The sequence below is a fragment of the Bombyx mori genome, chromosome 19 (genome assembly GCF_030269925.1).
Source record: "Bombyx mori chromosome 19, ASM3026992v2".
Taxonomy (NCBI): domain Eukaryota; kingdom Metazoa; phylum Arthropoda; class Insecta; order Lepidoptera; family Bombycidae; genus Bombyx; species Bombyx mori.
In genome coordinates this window covers 8,859,217-8,878,147 of record NC_085125.1, presented here as the reverse complement: position 1 = coordinate 8,878,147, position 18,931 = coordinate 8,859,217, and the positions used below count along the sequence as shown (strand labels likewise).

At 36.3% G+C, this 18,931-nt stretch overlaps 1 protein-coding gene and 1 long non-coding RNA gene across 3 annotated transcripts in view; both read right to left on the bottom strand.

The window, feature by feature from the left end:
• LOC101735682 (midasin) overlaps window positions 1–17,674 on the bottom strand; it is a 44,370-nt gene extending 26,696 nt beyond the window's left edge. For both annotated transcript variants that reach the window (XM_012694238.4, XM_062674030.1), the window contains exons 1-12: window positions 17,463–17,674; window positions 16,723–16,979; window positions 15,869–16,117; window positions 14,585–14,883; window positions 14,133–14,335; window positions 12,055–12,218; window positions 9,852–11,359; window positions 9,581–9,746; window positions 7,175–9,476; window positions 5,361–7,089; window positions 2,672–4,304; window positions 1,837–2,048 (exon numbers count right to left, since the gene is read on the bottom strand). In XM_012694238.4, coding sequence (XP_012549692.2) covers window positions 1,837–2,048; window positions 2,672–4,304; window positions 5,361–7,089; window positions 7,175–9,476; window positions 9,581–9,746; window positions 9,852–11,359; window positions 12,055–12,218; window positions 14,133–14,335; window positions 14,585–14,883; window positions 15,869–16,117; window positions 16,723–16,979; window positions 17,463–17,552 — 8,812 coding nt within the window. In that variant the 5' untranslated portion in view covers window positions 17,553–17,674. The remainder of the gene's footprint in view (window positions 1–1,836; window positions 2,049–2,671; window positions 4,305–5,360; window positions 7,090–7,174; window positions 9,477–9,580; window positions 9,747–9,851; window positions 11,360–12,054; window positions 12,219–14,132; window positions 14,336–14,584; window positions 14,884–15,868; window positions 16,118–16,722; window positions 16,980–17,462) is intronic.
• On the bottom strand, window positions 343–1,511 carry LOC134200686 (uncharacterized). The gene is made up of 2 exons (XR_009975701.1): window positions 822–1,511; window positions 343–525 (listed from the first exon to the last, which is right to left on the bottom strand). It is a non-coding gene; the product is annotated as an uncharacterized LOC134200686 (long non-coding RNA).
• Window positions 17,675–18,931: the final 1,257 nt, after the last annotated feature.

The window sequence follows — 18,931 nt, the reverse complement described above, 5'->3', positions numbered from 1 at the left end:
AAAAGACATATTTTAAACAACTTTTAATGTTAAATCAATCTTAAAGTGCAACAAATAAAGTAACTTTTCCCTTAATTGCTCTGAGAACTAACATCGTTTTGCGTTATTTATTTTTGCTTCTTGAAATGCCGATTTCTATTTACTACAGGAGGTAAGGGAGTCGCGCTTAACACTAAAATAATTTATTAATGAATTAAAGTAAAAGTTTAGTTGTTTACTTTTTATGTTTTGGAAATGTATGTTTGTTAGTATCTATACATTACTTATTATTTTATTAGCGTTACGTTTTTGTGTAATATATATTTTTAAGTTTTCGCGACCGGTGCACATAATAAAACAACGTTTAAACGGTTTCAAGCGTGGTATTTTTATTACAATGTTTCGGCCACATTTCAGTAGCCGTGAGCACGGAAGGCAAAGATGTCCAGTGTCAATAAGCGGAGTTCTTAGCTGGCTTATAAAAGTCATCTCTTGTTTCTCTGGCGACAATCGAGATCCATTCTGCACACGTGATTGCTAGGAAAGCTAAAATAAAAATGGAAAGCTAAGTATCTAATGAGAGTCCAACAAACAGACACAAAAGCAGCATTAACCAATTTTAACCAACTAATTTTGAAGTGCTGCTAACAAATTTTAAAAAATTATTATAACACAAATCTACTCCATGCATTTACTGTTCTGTTAAGCAAAAGTTTGTCCATGTGTTGGCCGAGCCTTGGCCAACATTTGTAGCGGTGGTTAAAAATCGGTAATTTTGTTCAAAATTTAATATTATTTATAAGTTTAAAGCTTACAATATAGTTTATACTTCATGTACTTACCGAAAGTAAGATACTCCGGCCGTTAAATTGCTTTTTCGGGCCTTATTTTTGCAACTTTTGAATACACACTGCGGTATTGTGAGACGGGTTGACATTGGCTGTGTTTGAAGTGAACTAAACAAAATAAGAGCTCACATTTCAAGTGCGCTGTTATTTGACGAGACGGATTTTATGCACCGACCCGAAATCTAGTTACTATTGTTGATCGAAGTTTTATAGTGACAGAAGATTATATTTTCAATTAGTTGTCAATAAATAACACGAGGCATTTTGAAAAAAATATTTTCGTATATTTTTTAAGTTCGGTGCTAGTGCAAAGTAAACCAATACATTTTCTACATTCGATGCCATCATCAGTTTTTTTTTTTCCACATTAATAATCGGTATTGAAACAATTCAATAATGCTACGGGAAGTAAAATGGTAGTCTCATTGTGCTAACACTTTTCAGTCAAAAAGGATACGAAATAAAAATAAAGAAGATAAACAATTGATTTCAATAAAATTTTAACTAAGCAATTGGTTATTATTTAAAAAAAGTAGATCGGGAAAACTCTAGGAAGAAGAAGAACACACAACCGAATTAATTCACAAGCAATTCCTATCAATCCTTTACTGCTATGTCGGTTCATGTCCGCAACATATTGCCATTTGACAGACTGCTAGCGAAACTCGTACTGAATGAGTGTAACAATGCCTTTAAAAAAATAATTAAGAACCTACTACAATCATAAGAAACGTACTAGCTTTTAATAAATTAATTGTAATGTAGGCAGCGGCTTGGCTCTGCCCCTGGCATTGCTGACGTCCATGAACGACGGTAACCACTTACCATCACGTGGGCCGTATGCTAGTCTGCCTACAAAGGCAATAAAAAAAAAGTTATTTCTTCTTACATCGTATCTATTAAAGTGCTTCGAAATTTTGCTCCTGCGTACGCATAGCGTTTGTTTAATGGCGAATAAATAATCAATCAAGTTCAAACAAAACGCGCTGTAAAAGCAAATATAACGTACCGTTTTCAACAGGGGAGACGGTAACTTTCTGGACATAATAAGGTAATACAGGAAGGTTCTCAGACAACTTTTTCGTGTTGACGATGGCTTCTTGTAATTCTTCATCAGATGTGGCTTTATCTATATTCAAGAACGGTGTCGGATACATCGCTGGCGAGTTAATAAACGCTTTGAATAACTCGTCCCAAAATCTCGCTGGTATTGACGAAAGTCTGCAAAAATTCATTACAGTCTTAGACCATCGCTAATTCATGACCATTATACACAGAAAATCTTTACGTAATTGACTTTAAATTATTAATTCTACAATTCTGGACATTTCAATATTTTTTTGTGGTTGTGTTATAATGAGGACAGGCGTGCTACATATACTCATATTCCCATTGATGTTATTAACATTATACCTACCGACAGTTCTTACATACCTATTCCTTAACGCGATCAGTCAAATTTACCGATGATTAAAAAAGTTTTTCATTTTATTATTCAATGCAGCAGATGCAGATAGTGGATTTTTATTGGAAAACAAAACAAAAAGAGTGTCAAAAATATTCTATGCATCATCCAATCGTCGTATAGTTTGATAAAGATATTGAAACGGTTTTAAACGCTTATAAGGTTTTAAAACGGTCAATTTGATTGGTACCAATACAGTTTTAACATTAGACATCTGCTATATTTTACTAATAAAAAAACACCATTTAAATTTCCAACAATAACAAATAACAATCTTAATCAAATTTATATGTATATTAACAAGATTTCTAATCCATTGTAACCCTGATACACTAGAAGTAATTCCGATTAATTTATATTTTAAAAAAACGTCACCAACCTCTCATTTCGAAGTTCTTGATCATTCCCCAGTAACTTCGCAAGCACTCTAAGCACGTCCAGCAAAGCAATCGGCAATCCTTTTGTAGCTGTGGCTATTTGAACAATGTATTTCAAAACTTCGCTGCAATTTCCCTCCAACACCTCACCTTCTGATGTTGATAGTTTATTCGTCAATTTTAAGAAAATCAGCTTTAACGAGCTCAATACTCTTTGTATGACATACGATGCTACTGGTAACAATTTAATGTCTCGTTTCGTGTTTACTGATATCATGGCGGACTCTAATTTGGTTAAGTTTTCTTTTATTATTGCCAGTTTATCTTCATCAGGTACGTCCAACGCTAAGGTCACGTCAGATACTGTAGCAAGATCTATCGAAAGTTTGTCTGTCTGTCTTTCAAGCGGTATGTTCATATTCAAAGACAATCTGTTATAAATGTCCGTTCTGATTTTACATAGATCATATTCTGCTTTGTTCACATACAATTTGGGCTGGCCGTAGAGCTTTCTCAGCTTCTTGCTCAATTTCGTTTTTTCCGAACTAAGTTGATCATTATTCAGATCTATAATACGAACGGACTTCGCGAATTCCTCGACCATCGCGTCGTTATTTGACATCTTAAAAAGTTCATGAATCAAATACTTGTGGGTCCATTTCATGTGAAGATATATCAAAGGAACGATGTCCTCTCTCAGAGTCTGACGTTTTTTCGATCCAGATTTAATAAACAGTGGTTCGTATGTCAGTCTTATAAGTCTGTCTCTCCAGCTGAGTAGCTGTAACACGCGACACGAAGACTTGTCGTCTAAATTGTGCTCAGCTTCCATAATAGCTCGTTCAATAAAAAGATTAATAGTTCTCAAATATACAGTGCACTGTTTCAGTATAGGATACTCGACGAAATCATTAGTCATTTGACCTTTTAGGACGGCCTTCGAATAGTCGTATGCAGAAAAATAATCTTTACAATGTAACGACGAAAGGTATACAGACAAAAGTTCGTTGTAAAGCAATAAAGTTTCGACATTTATCACTTTAAGAACGTTATCACTAACACTTTGAGACTCCGGGAAGTATCTTTTATACATGAAATCCATTCCAACGGTTTCGTTGAAGTGAACTTTGATTTGTTTATTCAATTTTGAAACTAAATCGATGCTATCCGTTTTTTTATGTTTTAAAATATCTTCAATGATTGTGTAGGTTATGTGGAATGTTTCTTTGGAACACTTAAAATAGGTTGTCAATAAACTGAATATAGTGTATAGAACTTTTTCAGTTGTATAGTCTGTATCAGTGAATTCTCGACTTGCGATGTAAGCTATTTGCTGAGCGATCTCCAATGATGAGTTCGCGCAAAGACCTTTCGCTCTTAACGTATGCGTTGTATCACTAGGTTCCTTGAATTCAAAACCATCAATTAACTGATTCAAAGCTCTCAGCATGCAGTTTTTGTTTTCGGCCAGTGACGCTATGACATTTGAGGCGAAATCTCCTCCGCATCTTGGTTTTACATATATATCCGAAAAACTGTTAACGAGAGCTGTTTTAACCGATATACCCCTTACGATTTGCTGCCAAGTCAGATGCGATGCTTGTAATAGATGCGATATGGTTGGTCTTTCAAAACCTAGAATATTAAATACATATGTTAATGTTTAAAGAAAATAAAACGATTAGCGTGGTGTGGACACGTGATGCGTAGAGAGTAGATGCATGTGACTAGGAGATGTTTGGAAATGGTAATGCAAGTTGGGGGAAGAGGTCGACCGAAGAAGACATGGATTGAGTGTGTGAATGACGATATGAGAGAGAGAGGAATGAGTGTTGAGCTGACGGCTGATAGAAGAGAATGAAAGAGAAAAATTAGCTGTGTCGCCCCACATAATGAGAAAAGGTGAAGAAAAAAAAAACTTTTAGAAAATTGATGAGGTTTAAGGCGTCTTTAATTTTTTTTTTAAGCACCGATAAAATATTAGTTAAATTACCTTTTTTTTTGCCTACCTAAGCTGAGAGCCTTGAGAGGCTATTTCAGCGTAACCCTAACGTTTGTAGGTGAGCTCACGGGGCTCAAACCTGATGACGTTGCTAACACGAACCCTAGCAAGAGCCGTGCTTCGCAGAATCTACCACCGGATCGGAAACGCGACCCACTGAGAAGATCCGGCCAGAAACTCAGTGGGCTGTGTCTGAGAGTTAATTTACTCATCGAGCCCTTCTTCGCAAGCGACGGGTTCGACGAGAACGGTGACCGGTGCTTGAAGTACCTAGAAGCACCGTTAGTGGATCGGGAGGATCCGAGATGACGTGTTTTGGGCGACGTCGACTGCTTTCCATTCTGTCCGCAGGATCAGGAACGTAGTTACCGGCGGCCACGATGAGAGGGTTCTCGTGTCGTGCCGCTTTATCGAAGTGGCTTTAGCTGACTGAGTATTGATTATCCACCCAACCCGTCCTATGTAAATTACTTGAAAAAACTTAGATAAATGTTGTACGTTCATTTATAATGGATAAACTCTAAGGCTGTCTCAATCATTCTTTAAACTACCACAATCAGATCTTCCGTTAAAAAATTTGGAAGAGTACAATAACGGTGAAAGTGAGAAAAATGCTGCAGTCTAAACGACAAACCCTACACACTTAGCCTACTTATTTACCTATGCGTGACTAAAAATATCTTGCTTACCTTGAACGAAAGCTGCCATCGCTTCGTGACATTTGATGGATATCTCATGGTATTCGCTTGGCAAGTCGCATGAAGACAACAAGGCCACTAAATCCAAATAAGTCAAGGTCTCCGACAAGCTCGCGTTCCAATCATCAGATCTGAGTAAGAAAATCTCGACACCTCGATTTCTCATAGCTCGCGATATTTCACCATATTTCGGATCCATAGTGAAAAAAACTCTGAAATTCGGATGTGGCTTGATTTCACTTACGTCCCCTCTCTCCAGTATACTCAACACTCCGTTGGGTTCTAATAGACCATTTAGACGATCTAAAACAGCTGCTGACGTGAGATTTACGTTATCGAGAAGGAGCCACGACCCTTCCATCATAGTCTTCACTAGTAAAGAATCGACCCACTCAAATTTTCCACCTACATTTATCGACTTTCCTTTTGAAACTCTGAATGCTAATAAATCCAAGACGTTTACAATTTTTGTTATTTTTTCGCTCATACTGGTACAAGTGGCGTTGTACTGAAGTAGCTGTTCACTGTGTTTTTTGAGGAATTGTATTTTCCCTTGGAACTCTTTTGTATCGTCGTTTCTGTCACAACTAGTGCTTTGCAACGTTTTGTACTCATACAAGTTACTCAATAGACACTTTGTTTTCAACTCATCCTTTTTACTGTCCAACCAGATGTTTCTGACCGTTTGTATCGTTATAGTTTCTATTTTGTCATAAATGATTTCGAGGTTTCTATTATAGTCGACTTGCTCGAAGCCGCCTAGTAAGTCGGAGACATCCATGGCCGACGTCACGGGAACTACTTGCAAGTCGTTACCAGTCAAATCGGCAAGTAATTGAACAGCACTGCTTTTGCCTGTGGCCGACGAACCCACAAGTATTGACAGCCAGTTCATGTTGACGCTCTGTGCCAGGGCTTTCAAAGTAGAAAGTTGATTTCTTAAAACTAAGAGATTCGTTTGAATGGATCTTCTGTTTTTGAACTGTTTTTCGACGTTTCTTTCGATAGATACATCGCCGATTATAACTTCTTTTTCGTTTATTAAGAACTGTGGTATGCCATCGCTTCTCGGGTAGTCGGGTTCGAAAAATTCAGTATATGTTTGGATCATTTTGCCTTTGTCTTCGGCGGTCCTCATGCGATTCACATACAGCATATCAACATATTTCCCAGGACAAATTTTACTGTCACCGTTTTGATCTTTAATAATAGCTTCACACCATCTTTGTATGTCTCTCAAATTCATCTCCCAAGGGCTACCTCTATGTGCCCAAGACTGTAGCTCAATAATATCATGGGCGACTTTACAGTTAAAATGCACAATTCTGTGGAGAATATCTTTGGGTATGGATGGATATTGAGATTCGACAATATAAATCAAGTCAGCTTTAGTTAAAGTATCAATGTACACTTGAGTGAATCTATTCAAGAATGAAACTGGGAGACCTCTTCTTGCTCCGCCTTGTTTCAAAGGATTCTGACAAGCGAACAATCTTGTCTGTTCTTTCACTTTAAACGTTCTGCCTAATTCAGGTATGAAAACTTCTCCCCTGTGATCTAGGCAAGCGTTGAGACCTTCTAATACAGGTTGGGGAGCTAAGTTTAATTCGTCCAATAAAATCCAATCGCCGTTTTGGAGCGCACTCAGAAATGAACCCTCCTTGAATGTGAAAGATCCATCTTCAGAAGGCAAATCGGTACCAAATAAATCAGTTATATCCTAAAAAAAATAAAAACAAACAATACTGATCAGAATTGCTTAAAAATATGAAATGGCTATTTATCTTTGATTAAAAAATACTTACAGTTTGGTCACTTAAATTTATCCTCACAACTTTGTGGCCCGATGATTTTGCTATAGCCGTGACTAAGCTCGTCTTTCCAACGCCTGGATTCCCTTCGAGGAGTATTGCCTTATTTAATTGCAGGCCGCGTAAAAGCCGCAATGTATTAGCACCTGTTGTAGGAGCTGTGAACGTAAACTTGTCGCGTTCACCACTGACGTCATAGTTAGGACCAACTTCTATGTAAAAAGGCTTTATTCCAAATTTACTGCAATCCATTTCAGCTGTGAACTCGTTTTGTTTGTTACCAAGCATAGATCGGAGATTATTCAAATATTCCGGCCCTATAGTCTTGATTTGGTCTAACAAGAAATCGATAGCGGAATTTCGCAATGCAGTTAGAGATGCTGAATCAATCTGACCCGTCAATGCTGTGCCAAAACAATCCAAAAATGTCATACATGCTCCATGCACATATGCTTCAGGTACATCTAATAGTCCTTTAGCTACCGTAACATTAATAAACTGAACCCACGAAAGCAAGTCACGAATACTGAAAGGAAACTTGCAGGTCACTTCAGAAGTTTTTAACCATTCAGTGAAATCTAGTATTGAAGTGCCTATGCCAGAGCTTCCATCTTCTTGGTTTCCCAAAGCTATACCTTTATTCACACTCTTCTCAAGAACGCCCAATAAATCTTCCCTGGTAGTAACACTGTCGCACCATATTTCAGTGAATCTGTTTCGAAGGGCTGGAGATAGTTCTTTCTTACCGAAATCTCCACCAGGATTCATAGTGCCGATAAAATGGAAATTTTCATTGGCAGTGATAACGACTATGTCTGAGTTATCCTCCATTCCCCTTTCGCTAAGAACTAATTGGCGTTCAGGTTCGAGTAAAGAATTCAATCGTTCCAGGACACTGTCGTCTGCAAGCGATATTTCATCAGCCAAAAATATATCTCCGGTTTCCATGGCCTTGATCAAAGGACCGTCCACCCATTCGAACAACCGACCATCGTTCTTATGCTGACGTACTGGCCTGAGACCACCCAAAAAATCTGAACTCTCAGTGTGCATATGACAATTTACAGATAGCAGCTGACGTTTGTTCATTGCCGCAAGAACTTGACAAATCGTGGTCTTGCCACATCCAGTCTCTCCGACAAGTAAAACCGGTTCATTGAATTTAAACGCTTTCGCTATCAATATGGCTAATCTCCTCATGTTGTAGGTCCAGACTACATGCGAGAACTCAACCAGTTGATTGTTAAAGAGACTTTCTAATGTAGATTTTGTCACTGGCGACGTTCCTTGGTGGAGACTGAAAAGATTGTCGGGATTTACGGTTCTTTTGATATTTTTCTGAACGATTTGTTCAATAATGTATCTCTCATCGGTCTGTCTTACTTTTCCAGCGAGTATGAGGTAACCTTCATCGGCTATGTGTTGATCCCAATCGTAAAACTTCTCATCAGTGAGACACTCTTTGGACGCATGTTTGTATCTTTCACCCCATCTAAATAAGTCTCTTAAAGTTATGAAGCCATCTTTACCCTGTACAGCCGCAGATCCTCGACGTCTTATTTGCAGATCTGCCATAACAGCTATCATTTTTTTACTATACGCTGGAGGTACATGACATCTTTGATGCAGTATCGTTTCCAATTCTCGTTTGGGTATTTCATCGAAATGAAGCTCAACAAATCTATTTCGGAAGGCGCGAGATAGCATTTTGCGCCCTCCATACAAGCCTGGTGGATTCTGGGTCGCGAATAGCATAAAGTTAGGATCGGCTTTGATAACTTGTTGTGTTTCTGGTATGAACAATTCTCTATTATCATCCAATACTCTGTTCAAAGCTTCCAGTACGTCACTCGGAGCTAAGTTCAATTCGTCCAAAATAATCCAATATCCTTTTCTCATGGCTTCAACAAGAACGCCTTCTCTGAACACTAATTTACCACTTGAATCTGTGGCGTACGAACCAATATATTCTTGTAGATCGGTGTGCTCGTGATTGTTAATTCTCACACAGTAGTTTCCAGATGCCTTTGCAATGTAAGTGATAAGAGAAGTTTTTCCTACAGACGTATCGCCTTGTAGCAGAACAGGTAAACGACCCAAGGATACGATTCGCGCTATATCCCTTAGATTTTTTCGGACCGTCGGAGTGAGAATGTAGTTTTCTGGAATGCATACTTCTAATGTTCCTTGTGGAATCCAATGACCTTCGAAAAGTAGAAAGTTTTGGCCTAAAACCTGTGGCTCTGGAATGGTTTGATTAAGAACAGATTTTATGTTCTTTTTTCCTATAACAGCCCTGTAATATAAAAAAAAATGTCGATTGTTTTCTGTGCACTAAAACTGACCTAATTACATGACGTTAAAATCTTTAATTCATATTTAATAAGACATATAACTTACTTGGCAATCATGGCTTCTACGATAGGATGCGAAGAGCTATCTAATTGCGTTAAGAAAGATAAACAAAAAGCTTCGTAAAGTGACCTTGCCACTGTTCCGCATTTTGCTTTGGAGGCAGCCGTTAAGGCTCTGCATAGAGTACGAAGGGAATAGTGTGGCGCATTACCTACAGAATATACAGATGTTTTTATTTTATAGGTTTCATGATATTTAAAATTGATATTTCATTTAAAAATTTGAAAAGTTTTTATATATATTCTATATTAATTACCTGCGCCGTCGACTAGATTCAACTTTGCCTCTTTTCTTATACCAGAATAGAAAGAGTAAATTGCTTCCAAAGTTGCCCCCGTGAGATTCATATGATATAAATAGTCCCCTATGAGCAACATCAAATCATTTCGTTCGGTTAACTCATCTATGAAGAATTCGGTAAAACGGTTTCTAAGGCCAACGGGTAAATCTTTTTTACCAACATCTGTGGCTGGATTCATGCACGCGAACAATGTGAAATCGGCATGTCTTTTTATAGGAACTTTATCACCTTTTTCTAATAAGTCTATAGTGTCATTCTTGTCTTCTAATAGTCCAGCTAAGCATTCTAGAATCTCAGCTGAAGCCAAATTTATCTCATCTAGTAACACCCAATGACCTTCCTGCATAGCTTTCACTAGAGAGCCTTCTATAAATGCAAAAGTTAATTTAGAAGCGGCTTTGATTTGTTGTTCCAATTTGGCCAGTTTGTAGCCAAACATTAACCACCTCTTCAGCTTAATTTCTTTTTTCTCGGCATTTAATCTATTAACGGCTGCTTTATGACTCTGTTGCATCAGTGCCAACAATGCAGTCCAACTTTCTGTTTCATAACAAGTCTCTACGTGACTCAGAAACTTGGTATTTTTTTGTATGTTATAAAAATTACGGAAGAGCTCTTGAAATTCGTTTTTGATAGGTTTTATGACGTATTTCAAGTCGACCGGCTTATAACCACCCAGCAAGTCCGCCGAATCCGACTGTTGGTTCATATTGATAACGATTAACTTATGTCCCGTCTGCTTAGCCAAGTACTGGACGGAAGATGTTTTCCCTGTACCGGTTTCGCCAACAAGCAACACAGGCTCGTTAGACATAACGCAGCACGCTATCTTCTCCAATAAGCATGCGGACTGACGAGTAAATGAAAAGACCACTTGCTTATTATCAAAATCAATAGTTTCTAAGCTTTTCTCTAGCCGTGGTACTTTAGCTCTTCCGACTTCAAAACAAGCGGGGTGTAGCGATACGTTTGGCTTGTAGTGTTTGCAATAAAATTCCGATTTGGTTTCAACAATACCTAAGCATGTTCCGACTTTTTTTGCTAGCTCCAACCTATGTTCCGGTGTTGAAACCGAACAAGTGAATATGTCGAGAGCATCTTGCAGTACTTTGAGAGCAGATCCTGGACTTGACACATCAAAACCTACGACAGCTCGGGAACACCATTTCATCAAATCTCTTGTGGATATAAGTCTTGAACCCCTTATTAAATTTATATTGGAGTTTTTTTCAATAACAACCTCAGTTGTCTGTAATGAAGTGTCGTGATTTCCTACGGAGAACATCATGAATACCTCGATGATTCTCGAGCAAATTGTATTCAAACTCGGATATAATGTCTGTACTATTTCACATAGCTCGGACCGAGAAAGTGGTTCGACATTGATTTGCGTCAAATGTTTCTGTAAGAGTGTACTAGAGTTGGACATTTTCTTTTGGAAACCATAATTTGTTGTTAATGTTCTGAAAATACACATTGTTTGGTGATTTAAAATATATGAAGGCGATAATAATGCGTTATTTTCTAAAACAGCGGTCGGGGAACCGGGGTAAATTGCCCCAAATGGGGTAAAATGAAATTTTGGAGGGTTAAAACGAAACTTTTGTGAGTAAAAAGTATATATTGAAGTGAAACTTCTTTAGAATCGTTGTGATTTCAAACTCGATGAAACGAAATGGGTTTTTTTATTGCTTGTATGTGTGGACGAGCTCACAGCCCACCTGGTGTTAAGTGGTTACTGGAGCCCATAGACATCTACAAACGTAAATGCGCCACACACCTTGAGATATAGTTCTAAGGTCTCAGTATAGTCATAACGGCTGCCCCACCCTTCAAACCGAAACGCATTACTGCTTCACGGCAGAAATAGGCGGTGTGGTGGTACCTACACGTGCGGACTCACAAGAGATCCTACCACCAGTAATTACGCAAATTATAATTCTGCGGGTTTGATTTTTATTGCACGATGTTGAATGAAACGAAAACATATTTTTTTTTCTTTCAAAATTATCGTGGGGACTATACTATGAAAGATGCTGAAAAGAAGCGATTTCGTTTTTTTTTGTTCTTCGCCATGGGGTAATATCAACGTACACAAAAATATTTTGGGGTAATAATTAAAAAAGTTCCCCGACCGCTGCTCTAAAATGATACGCACCTCTGAGTTACGAAGAGCTGAAAACCCGGGGTTACAGGTAGTGAATCTCTGTACCCGGGTACACATAGCGTGTTCCTTTCTATGAGCGAGCTGAGAGTTGAAGCAACGTCTAATGCAGCACAGTCAATATCCTCTAATAAAAGCCAATGCCCATTTTGTACAGCCTGTAAAAAAATATATTGGTACAATAGTTTAAATTTTTTTTTAAATCTTGTTATCCAAAATCTAAAGTTGTATAACATTAAAAAACTTTTAAATCTAACAATTTAATAAATGTCAAATATTTTTATTTTTATTGCATAAATGAGTGGACGAGCTCACAGTCCACCTAGTGTTAAGTGGTTTCCGGAGCCCATAGACATCGACAACGTAAACGCCGCAATCCACCTTAAGATATGAGTTCTAAGGTCTCAGTATAGTTAGAACGGCTGCCCCGCCCTTCAAACCGAAACGCATTACTGCTTCACGGCAGAAATAGGCAGGGCGATTGTACCTACCCGTGCGGACTCATAAGATGTCCTATCACCAGTAAAATGAGTAATAATCTACGAAATCATGACGCACGGTGTGAGAGATATCTCAAAAAGGAATTTAACGAATTCGCTGTTGCGTATTGAATAGTCAAACGCATGAAAAATCCTCATCAATTCAATAAAATATTAATCTGAATCATTGAAATGAATTATTTAGGATTTGACTTTTTTAAACATATTGAACATGACCTTCGTACATAGGGCCGGTTTAAAAACAGCTTATACCCAATAAAATGATACAATAGAAAGCAATACAACTTTTTCAGTGGACAAATGATAAAATGCAAATATCGCTCAAGGTTAGCTTTTCGGTCATCCTTGAAGTACAAAAAACCAACTGTATTAATATCAATATTGTATAAGTATCGCCTTTGACATAATCCATTTTAAATTTGTACGTTGTGTTTGTTCTGAATTGTACTAAATTTTGTAATTTTTGAACAAGCCACTAGTAAGAAGAAGGTTTATCAATGGGGATGGGGTTTGGCGAAAATATAAAACTTATGACTACAATGCCACTCCTAGTAAGTTTTCCCATATATGTTAGAAAAGTCTGGTAACAATTGTAAGTATACCTTTTTAAACACTGTTAATGACCTATGAGACATATGCTGACAAAATGAATTAGCAATAGCGTTCACTGCTGCAATGATGGCACCACTATATTGCTAGGAAGGACAAGTAACACAGTCTCTCTTAATTACTAGCATTGTAAGTATAGCGGTAAAGTCATAGAATAACAAAAATCCATAAACCTGAATCACGCTAATTCCTTTTACACCATAACTTTGCATATAAGTTGCAAGCATTTGAGTCGACCATTATCAAAGCCGGCAATGTGACTTTTGGACAATTATTGGTAAATCAGAAAAACGAATTATTGACTTTGTATTCCATTGGCAGTCACAAAACTCTTCTGAACGACATCTTAGATAAATAACAGGTTAAGCTAATACTTTATTTAATGCAGGTTTTGAACCGTATTCTTTGAAGGAGACGATTATATTCAAATCAATCTGTATTGACATATCAATAACATTTTTTTGTCCAAATGCACAGATTGCCACCTTTGATAATAGACGACTCATTTAGAGTGTCTGTCTACTGAGCAAAGACATTTACTCGTTCATAAATCTTTCATTTGTCATTTGCTCTGTGTAACTATAATTGTGATCAACAGCACAAGGTGTGCTGTGGTAGTCCTCTGCCCGTGAAGCTCACAACATTTTTTACATGCATACACTTACTGCATTCTTTAAAGTTTTTTTTTATATTTCATTAATATTGATTCTGTACAACACAGAAGTGTTGTGTCTAAGCTTTCTCTGAGCTTTGTTTTGAACTATCTACCTGTGCTTGTGTTCATTGCTCTTCAAGTTTTCTACGATTTGTAAAAGTTTTGTGTTTAATAAGCTGTTTATGTCAAATTCGAGGAATCATTCTAACCGCAGACCTGAGGCGCCCTATCACCTAACATACAACTCACACAATCGACCCATAAATACCATCATGATATATCAATTAATTTGAAACTGTAGCAATTACCTCAGTTAGTACTCCTGGACCCCATTTAAATTCTCCAGGAACATCAGTACATTGATGAGAGCCAAGTAGCATTCGAGAATCAGTCTGATCACCCAACTGTACTTTCTTGAAAGCGGTACCTTTTCGACCTGTTATAGCTGCTAAGTGTTCCACAAGAGTAGTTTTCCCGGAGCCTACTGGTCCCATGAGACAAAGTGGTTGACCTAAAAAAATCCTCAACTTTTATGACAATCTAAATGAGCACTAAAATACATTGTAACACAGTTGGCTTTTTAAGGAATTCGGAAAATATGTCAAATCTCACATTTAACAGATACTGTCTAATTTATTTTTTCAGCTTTTCACATAAACAATAACTTTAATTAATGAAAATTTAAAACATCAAACATTAACAAAACATGTTCGTGCATATTAAATCATAGATAAAAACAATATTCTCAAATACAGCATACCTGAAGCAACAGCAAGTGCAAGACTTCTCAAATTATTGACCGTCGATTTTACAGGAACCAAACTACCATTCTGAACATTGTCCTTATCATACAATGGTAACAGGATACCATCAATATTAACTACATTATCAATAATAAGTTTTTCATCTTTGACCGTTTCATCAAAAGTATAGCATTTGAAATTTTTGGGAGTGAGAAAGTGAAAGACGTCTTGTTGAGAGAGTTTCATATTGTTCGATAGTATCTTTGCTTGTGCTTCTGTCATATTAGTTAAGATCACCATGCATTCTTTAACCATCCTGTATAGAAATATAATATTTATATAAGACAGTATCATATAGAGGGGTAAAAGGTTATATGGTTAAAGCATCATTACAAGAGAGCTATTTAAAGTTTATACTTTGGAAAAATAATCATAACGGAAAAACTTGAACTGCTGATGTTAATACCAAATAAAACAGACATTTAATTATTATTATTTGTGCATATTTAGCAAAATGTTGCTTAAACCCTTATCACCTTTCACCCACCGATATATTATTTTTAGTATGTTTAGTAGTTAATTTCATTTTTAGATTGAAAATTCACTGAAATTTCACTTATATTTGAGTCGACTATTATCAAAGCCGGCTATGTGACTTTTGGACAATTATTGGTAAATCAGAAAAACGAATTATTGACTTTGTATTCCATTGGCAGTCACAAAACTCTTCTGAACGACATCTTAGATAAATAACAGATTAAGTATTAACCTTTATTTAATGCAGGTTTTGAACCGTATTCTTTGAACGAGACGATTATATTCAAATCAATCTGTATTGACATATCAATACCATTTTTTTGTCCAAATGCAGATTGCCACCTTTGATAATAGACGACTCATTTCTCAAACTAAATTTTATTATGAATTTTGAAAGATTTTCTTTTATAAAAGAAACGTTTAGAAAAGTATTGTAAGGTTACTAAGTATGTGTTTTAATAATAGCCTAGTGAGATCTGCTCCCCAAGATAGATAGGCAGTGTTGTTGTTGAGTCCTAATATGAAGATATTAAATATGTAGTATTTATACCTTAATTTTTTACACAATTAGATATCAACTGACACATCCATCTAACCATAAAGGAATGAGGAAAAAACTGCAACCTACTTTTGGTTGGTCTAATAAATAAATAATGTTACTTTGTGCTACTAGATCATTTCCATTCAGGCTTCTGCAGCAGCAATTCATATATTCGTAACGTTGTATTCAAGAATTTCAGTTACTCAATTTTATTTTTACTTACCATCTTATCTCAACGTTATCATGATTACTGAAGTTCTCAACAAATTTGGTCCAATCCCATTTAACAGACAATTCGTTTGGCAGCTTCGTAAGTAAAGTGTAGCAGCAGTTCACTATTTGTTGATCATTAATCTTCTGTCTGCAGTCGAGCAGCCGACGTTTCTTTGGAGCAACATTGTAACCTTCTTCGTGATATATGAACACCTCAAATGGTGGTACTTTATTGATCTCAAAGTATTTAAGGGCATATCTGAAAATGAAGTTGGTTTACATAATTCAAACATAGTGACTATTACAAAGGATTATAAAAATTTAAGAAATCTCATCAATAAAAAACTTAACTATCAATTTACATGCATTCATATCATCATTCATGAGTCTAATGTTTTCAGTTTTTCATGTTTTCAAGGTTAATAAATAAATAAATAAAAAATTAAAAATGTTCGTCAATAACAACATGATGTGTCCTGCTTAAAAATAATTTGCAGAGTTCTCACTGATGGGAAGACTTTTTTCCGACTCACCAACAGGTTAGCATTATACCTTCTAGAGCAAAAATGACGTCAGCTAAACAATTGCTTTAATGGACGTAAAATGTCTCTATGAATTTTTAGAAAGTACTAAGAGTTTAGGATTCTAGAGTTGGATTATAAAATTTCTATGGAAACTGTATTTAAAAAACAAGGAAACTTTCCCTAATTAATTGTTTTAGGATTCATCACTACTAGGTGAATGGTTTAATTATGCTTAGAAGATATCTTAGAAACATTCATTTTATTTGTACATACCTTAAAGCTTTCGAACTAGGTAGAACTGTCCAAATTTTATTACTAAATGAAGTTAACAAACACTTACTGCAAAATATCAGGGTGATCACATAAAGTAGCTAATATCACAGAATACTCCAAATGAGCAATCTTTTCAGAATCACTACATTTTATGTAATCAGGGCTGGAGAAAATAGCTTTTAGTGGTATCTTCAATGACACTAATGCCAGTAGTATATTTGATAAATATGTTTTGAACAATATAGCATCATCAATTTTGAGAATGTAATCTGATAAAATTTTCACAATATCTTGAATTTCTAATGCTTTTTTTGATAAAGATGTCTGAAAAAAAAACCATCTTCATTATTTATTGCATACATCTTGGATTTTTGTTTAGTGTCAAAGTGGGATAAATAATACTAGTCTTACCAAAGGACAATCCAGGAGTTATTTTTACTAATTTATATTTACATATTGATAGGATACGGATTATAACTGTATTCTCATTAAAAATAGGTGTTTGATTACATTTCATTAATTACATTTCAGTTAGTTCTGAAGGCCTCCAAAATAATAAGAAAATAGTGCTAACCTTAAATACTCGACGATAAATTATAATTAAGTCACATGTGTGCCTTTAATATAATTATCACCATTAATGAATTTACTTTGTTTATCAACATGCAATTCGAAAGTGAACTTTTTCGGTATCTCAAAAATTTAATTTCACTGAAATTCTATGTACGTAAATACTGGCAGGGTAATGCACGGATATAAATAAGTGAAATAGATATTTTGGTTAAATAACGATAAACAAATACTAACCTTTAGATTTTCACATAATATCTTGAGCTCCTGGGTTCCTGTTTCAGAGCCTATTTTGTTTAGACCAGACAACATATATGAAATAGACATCTTACCAAGCCTTCAGTTTACTTTTTCATTCAGAACGATAAAACTTAGAGATTTTCATTAATATTAAGCGTGCCGCAAGTGCAGCACGTTCTCAACAAACACAACACGGTAGGTAGGTCTACCACGTGAATTGTTGACATTGACATTGACAACGACATATTAGTTTTAAAGTCATTTTCAACCATAGACCTACTTCAGTGCTTTCAACATAGATTTTCAAGGAAATGTAAAACATACACTGTACAAAAGAAAAATTTGTGCAAAAGTAATAGCACTCATACTGATCTAATTCGAACGAGAATTCGCTTAGGATAATTAATGAATAAATCTTGCAGGGCACAACCCGCTGAGTTTCTTGCTGGATCTTCTCAGTGGGTTGCGATTCCGATCTGGTAGTGAATACAGCGAAGCTCTCCTCTTATTATGGCTTAGGTTAGCGATTTCTTTCAGGTTATATCTCGTGGGTTCGCTTACGAGAACATACGTAGCTGGCCTAGCCCCTCAAGGCTATCAGCGATTATATAGGGAAAATATATTTATAGCAACATTGAAGTGTTTGTAATGTCAAAATAAGCTTCTTACTTTATGCACACAAAGAATTAAACGGTGTTTAAAAATAAACCTTCTGTCTGTCGGCACTTATTCTGGCGTATCTCCAAAACAGATATCGATTTTATCTTTCATTGACAGCTAACGAATGGGCTAAGAAGTATCCAAAGCTACTTTTCTTTTAAGAAATGAAGCTGATGAAATTGTAAAGATCCAACCAACTACTTTTATTAACGTTGTGTAGGTTGGTAAAGATGCTGTGCAGAAATGTACAAGATACTACCAAATTTTACATTAGACAACACATGAACACATTGCAGGGCTGTCAACGAACCGCCAACTACATGTTTTTAACCCACCCAGGCATAAAAGTTCCAACATCTTATTATTTGGTGTCTTACGCCATCAACCGCTTTTAATCTATTATACGACGACAATCAGCAATTTTGCATCGTTCAATTTAAACAGTACGAAGCGTAATTAATTGAATAGTATTGAATACTAAGACTAAATTTCATAATATGGCTGTATAACAACCGAAACGCCACGCCGGCTGCACCGGTAGCCGCACCTGATCGCACGTTGCGACCAATCAGGGGCTCTCGTTGTCGGCTCCAAGCGCGACTCAAAGAGTAGTGAGCGAGGGGTTTCCCTATTAGAACGCCGCACGCGCGCCTTTCATTTTTACTTTTATTACCATTATCCATTTGAAGTATATCAAATTACAAATAAAATTATTGTGTCTTTAAAATGAAAAGTTGGTAATTTATGGGCAACTTTCTACTGGAAATGACTTTTGGCGGGAACGCGAGGAGCGAATTGTATGAAAT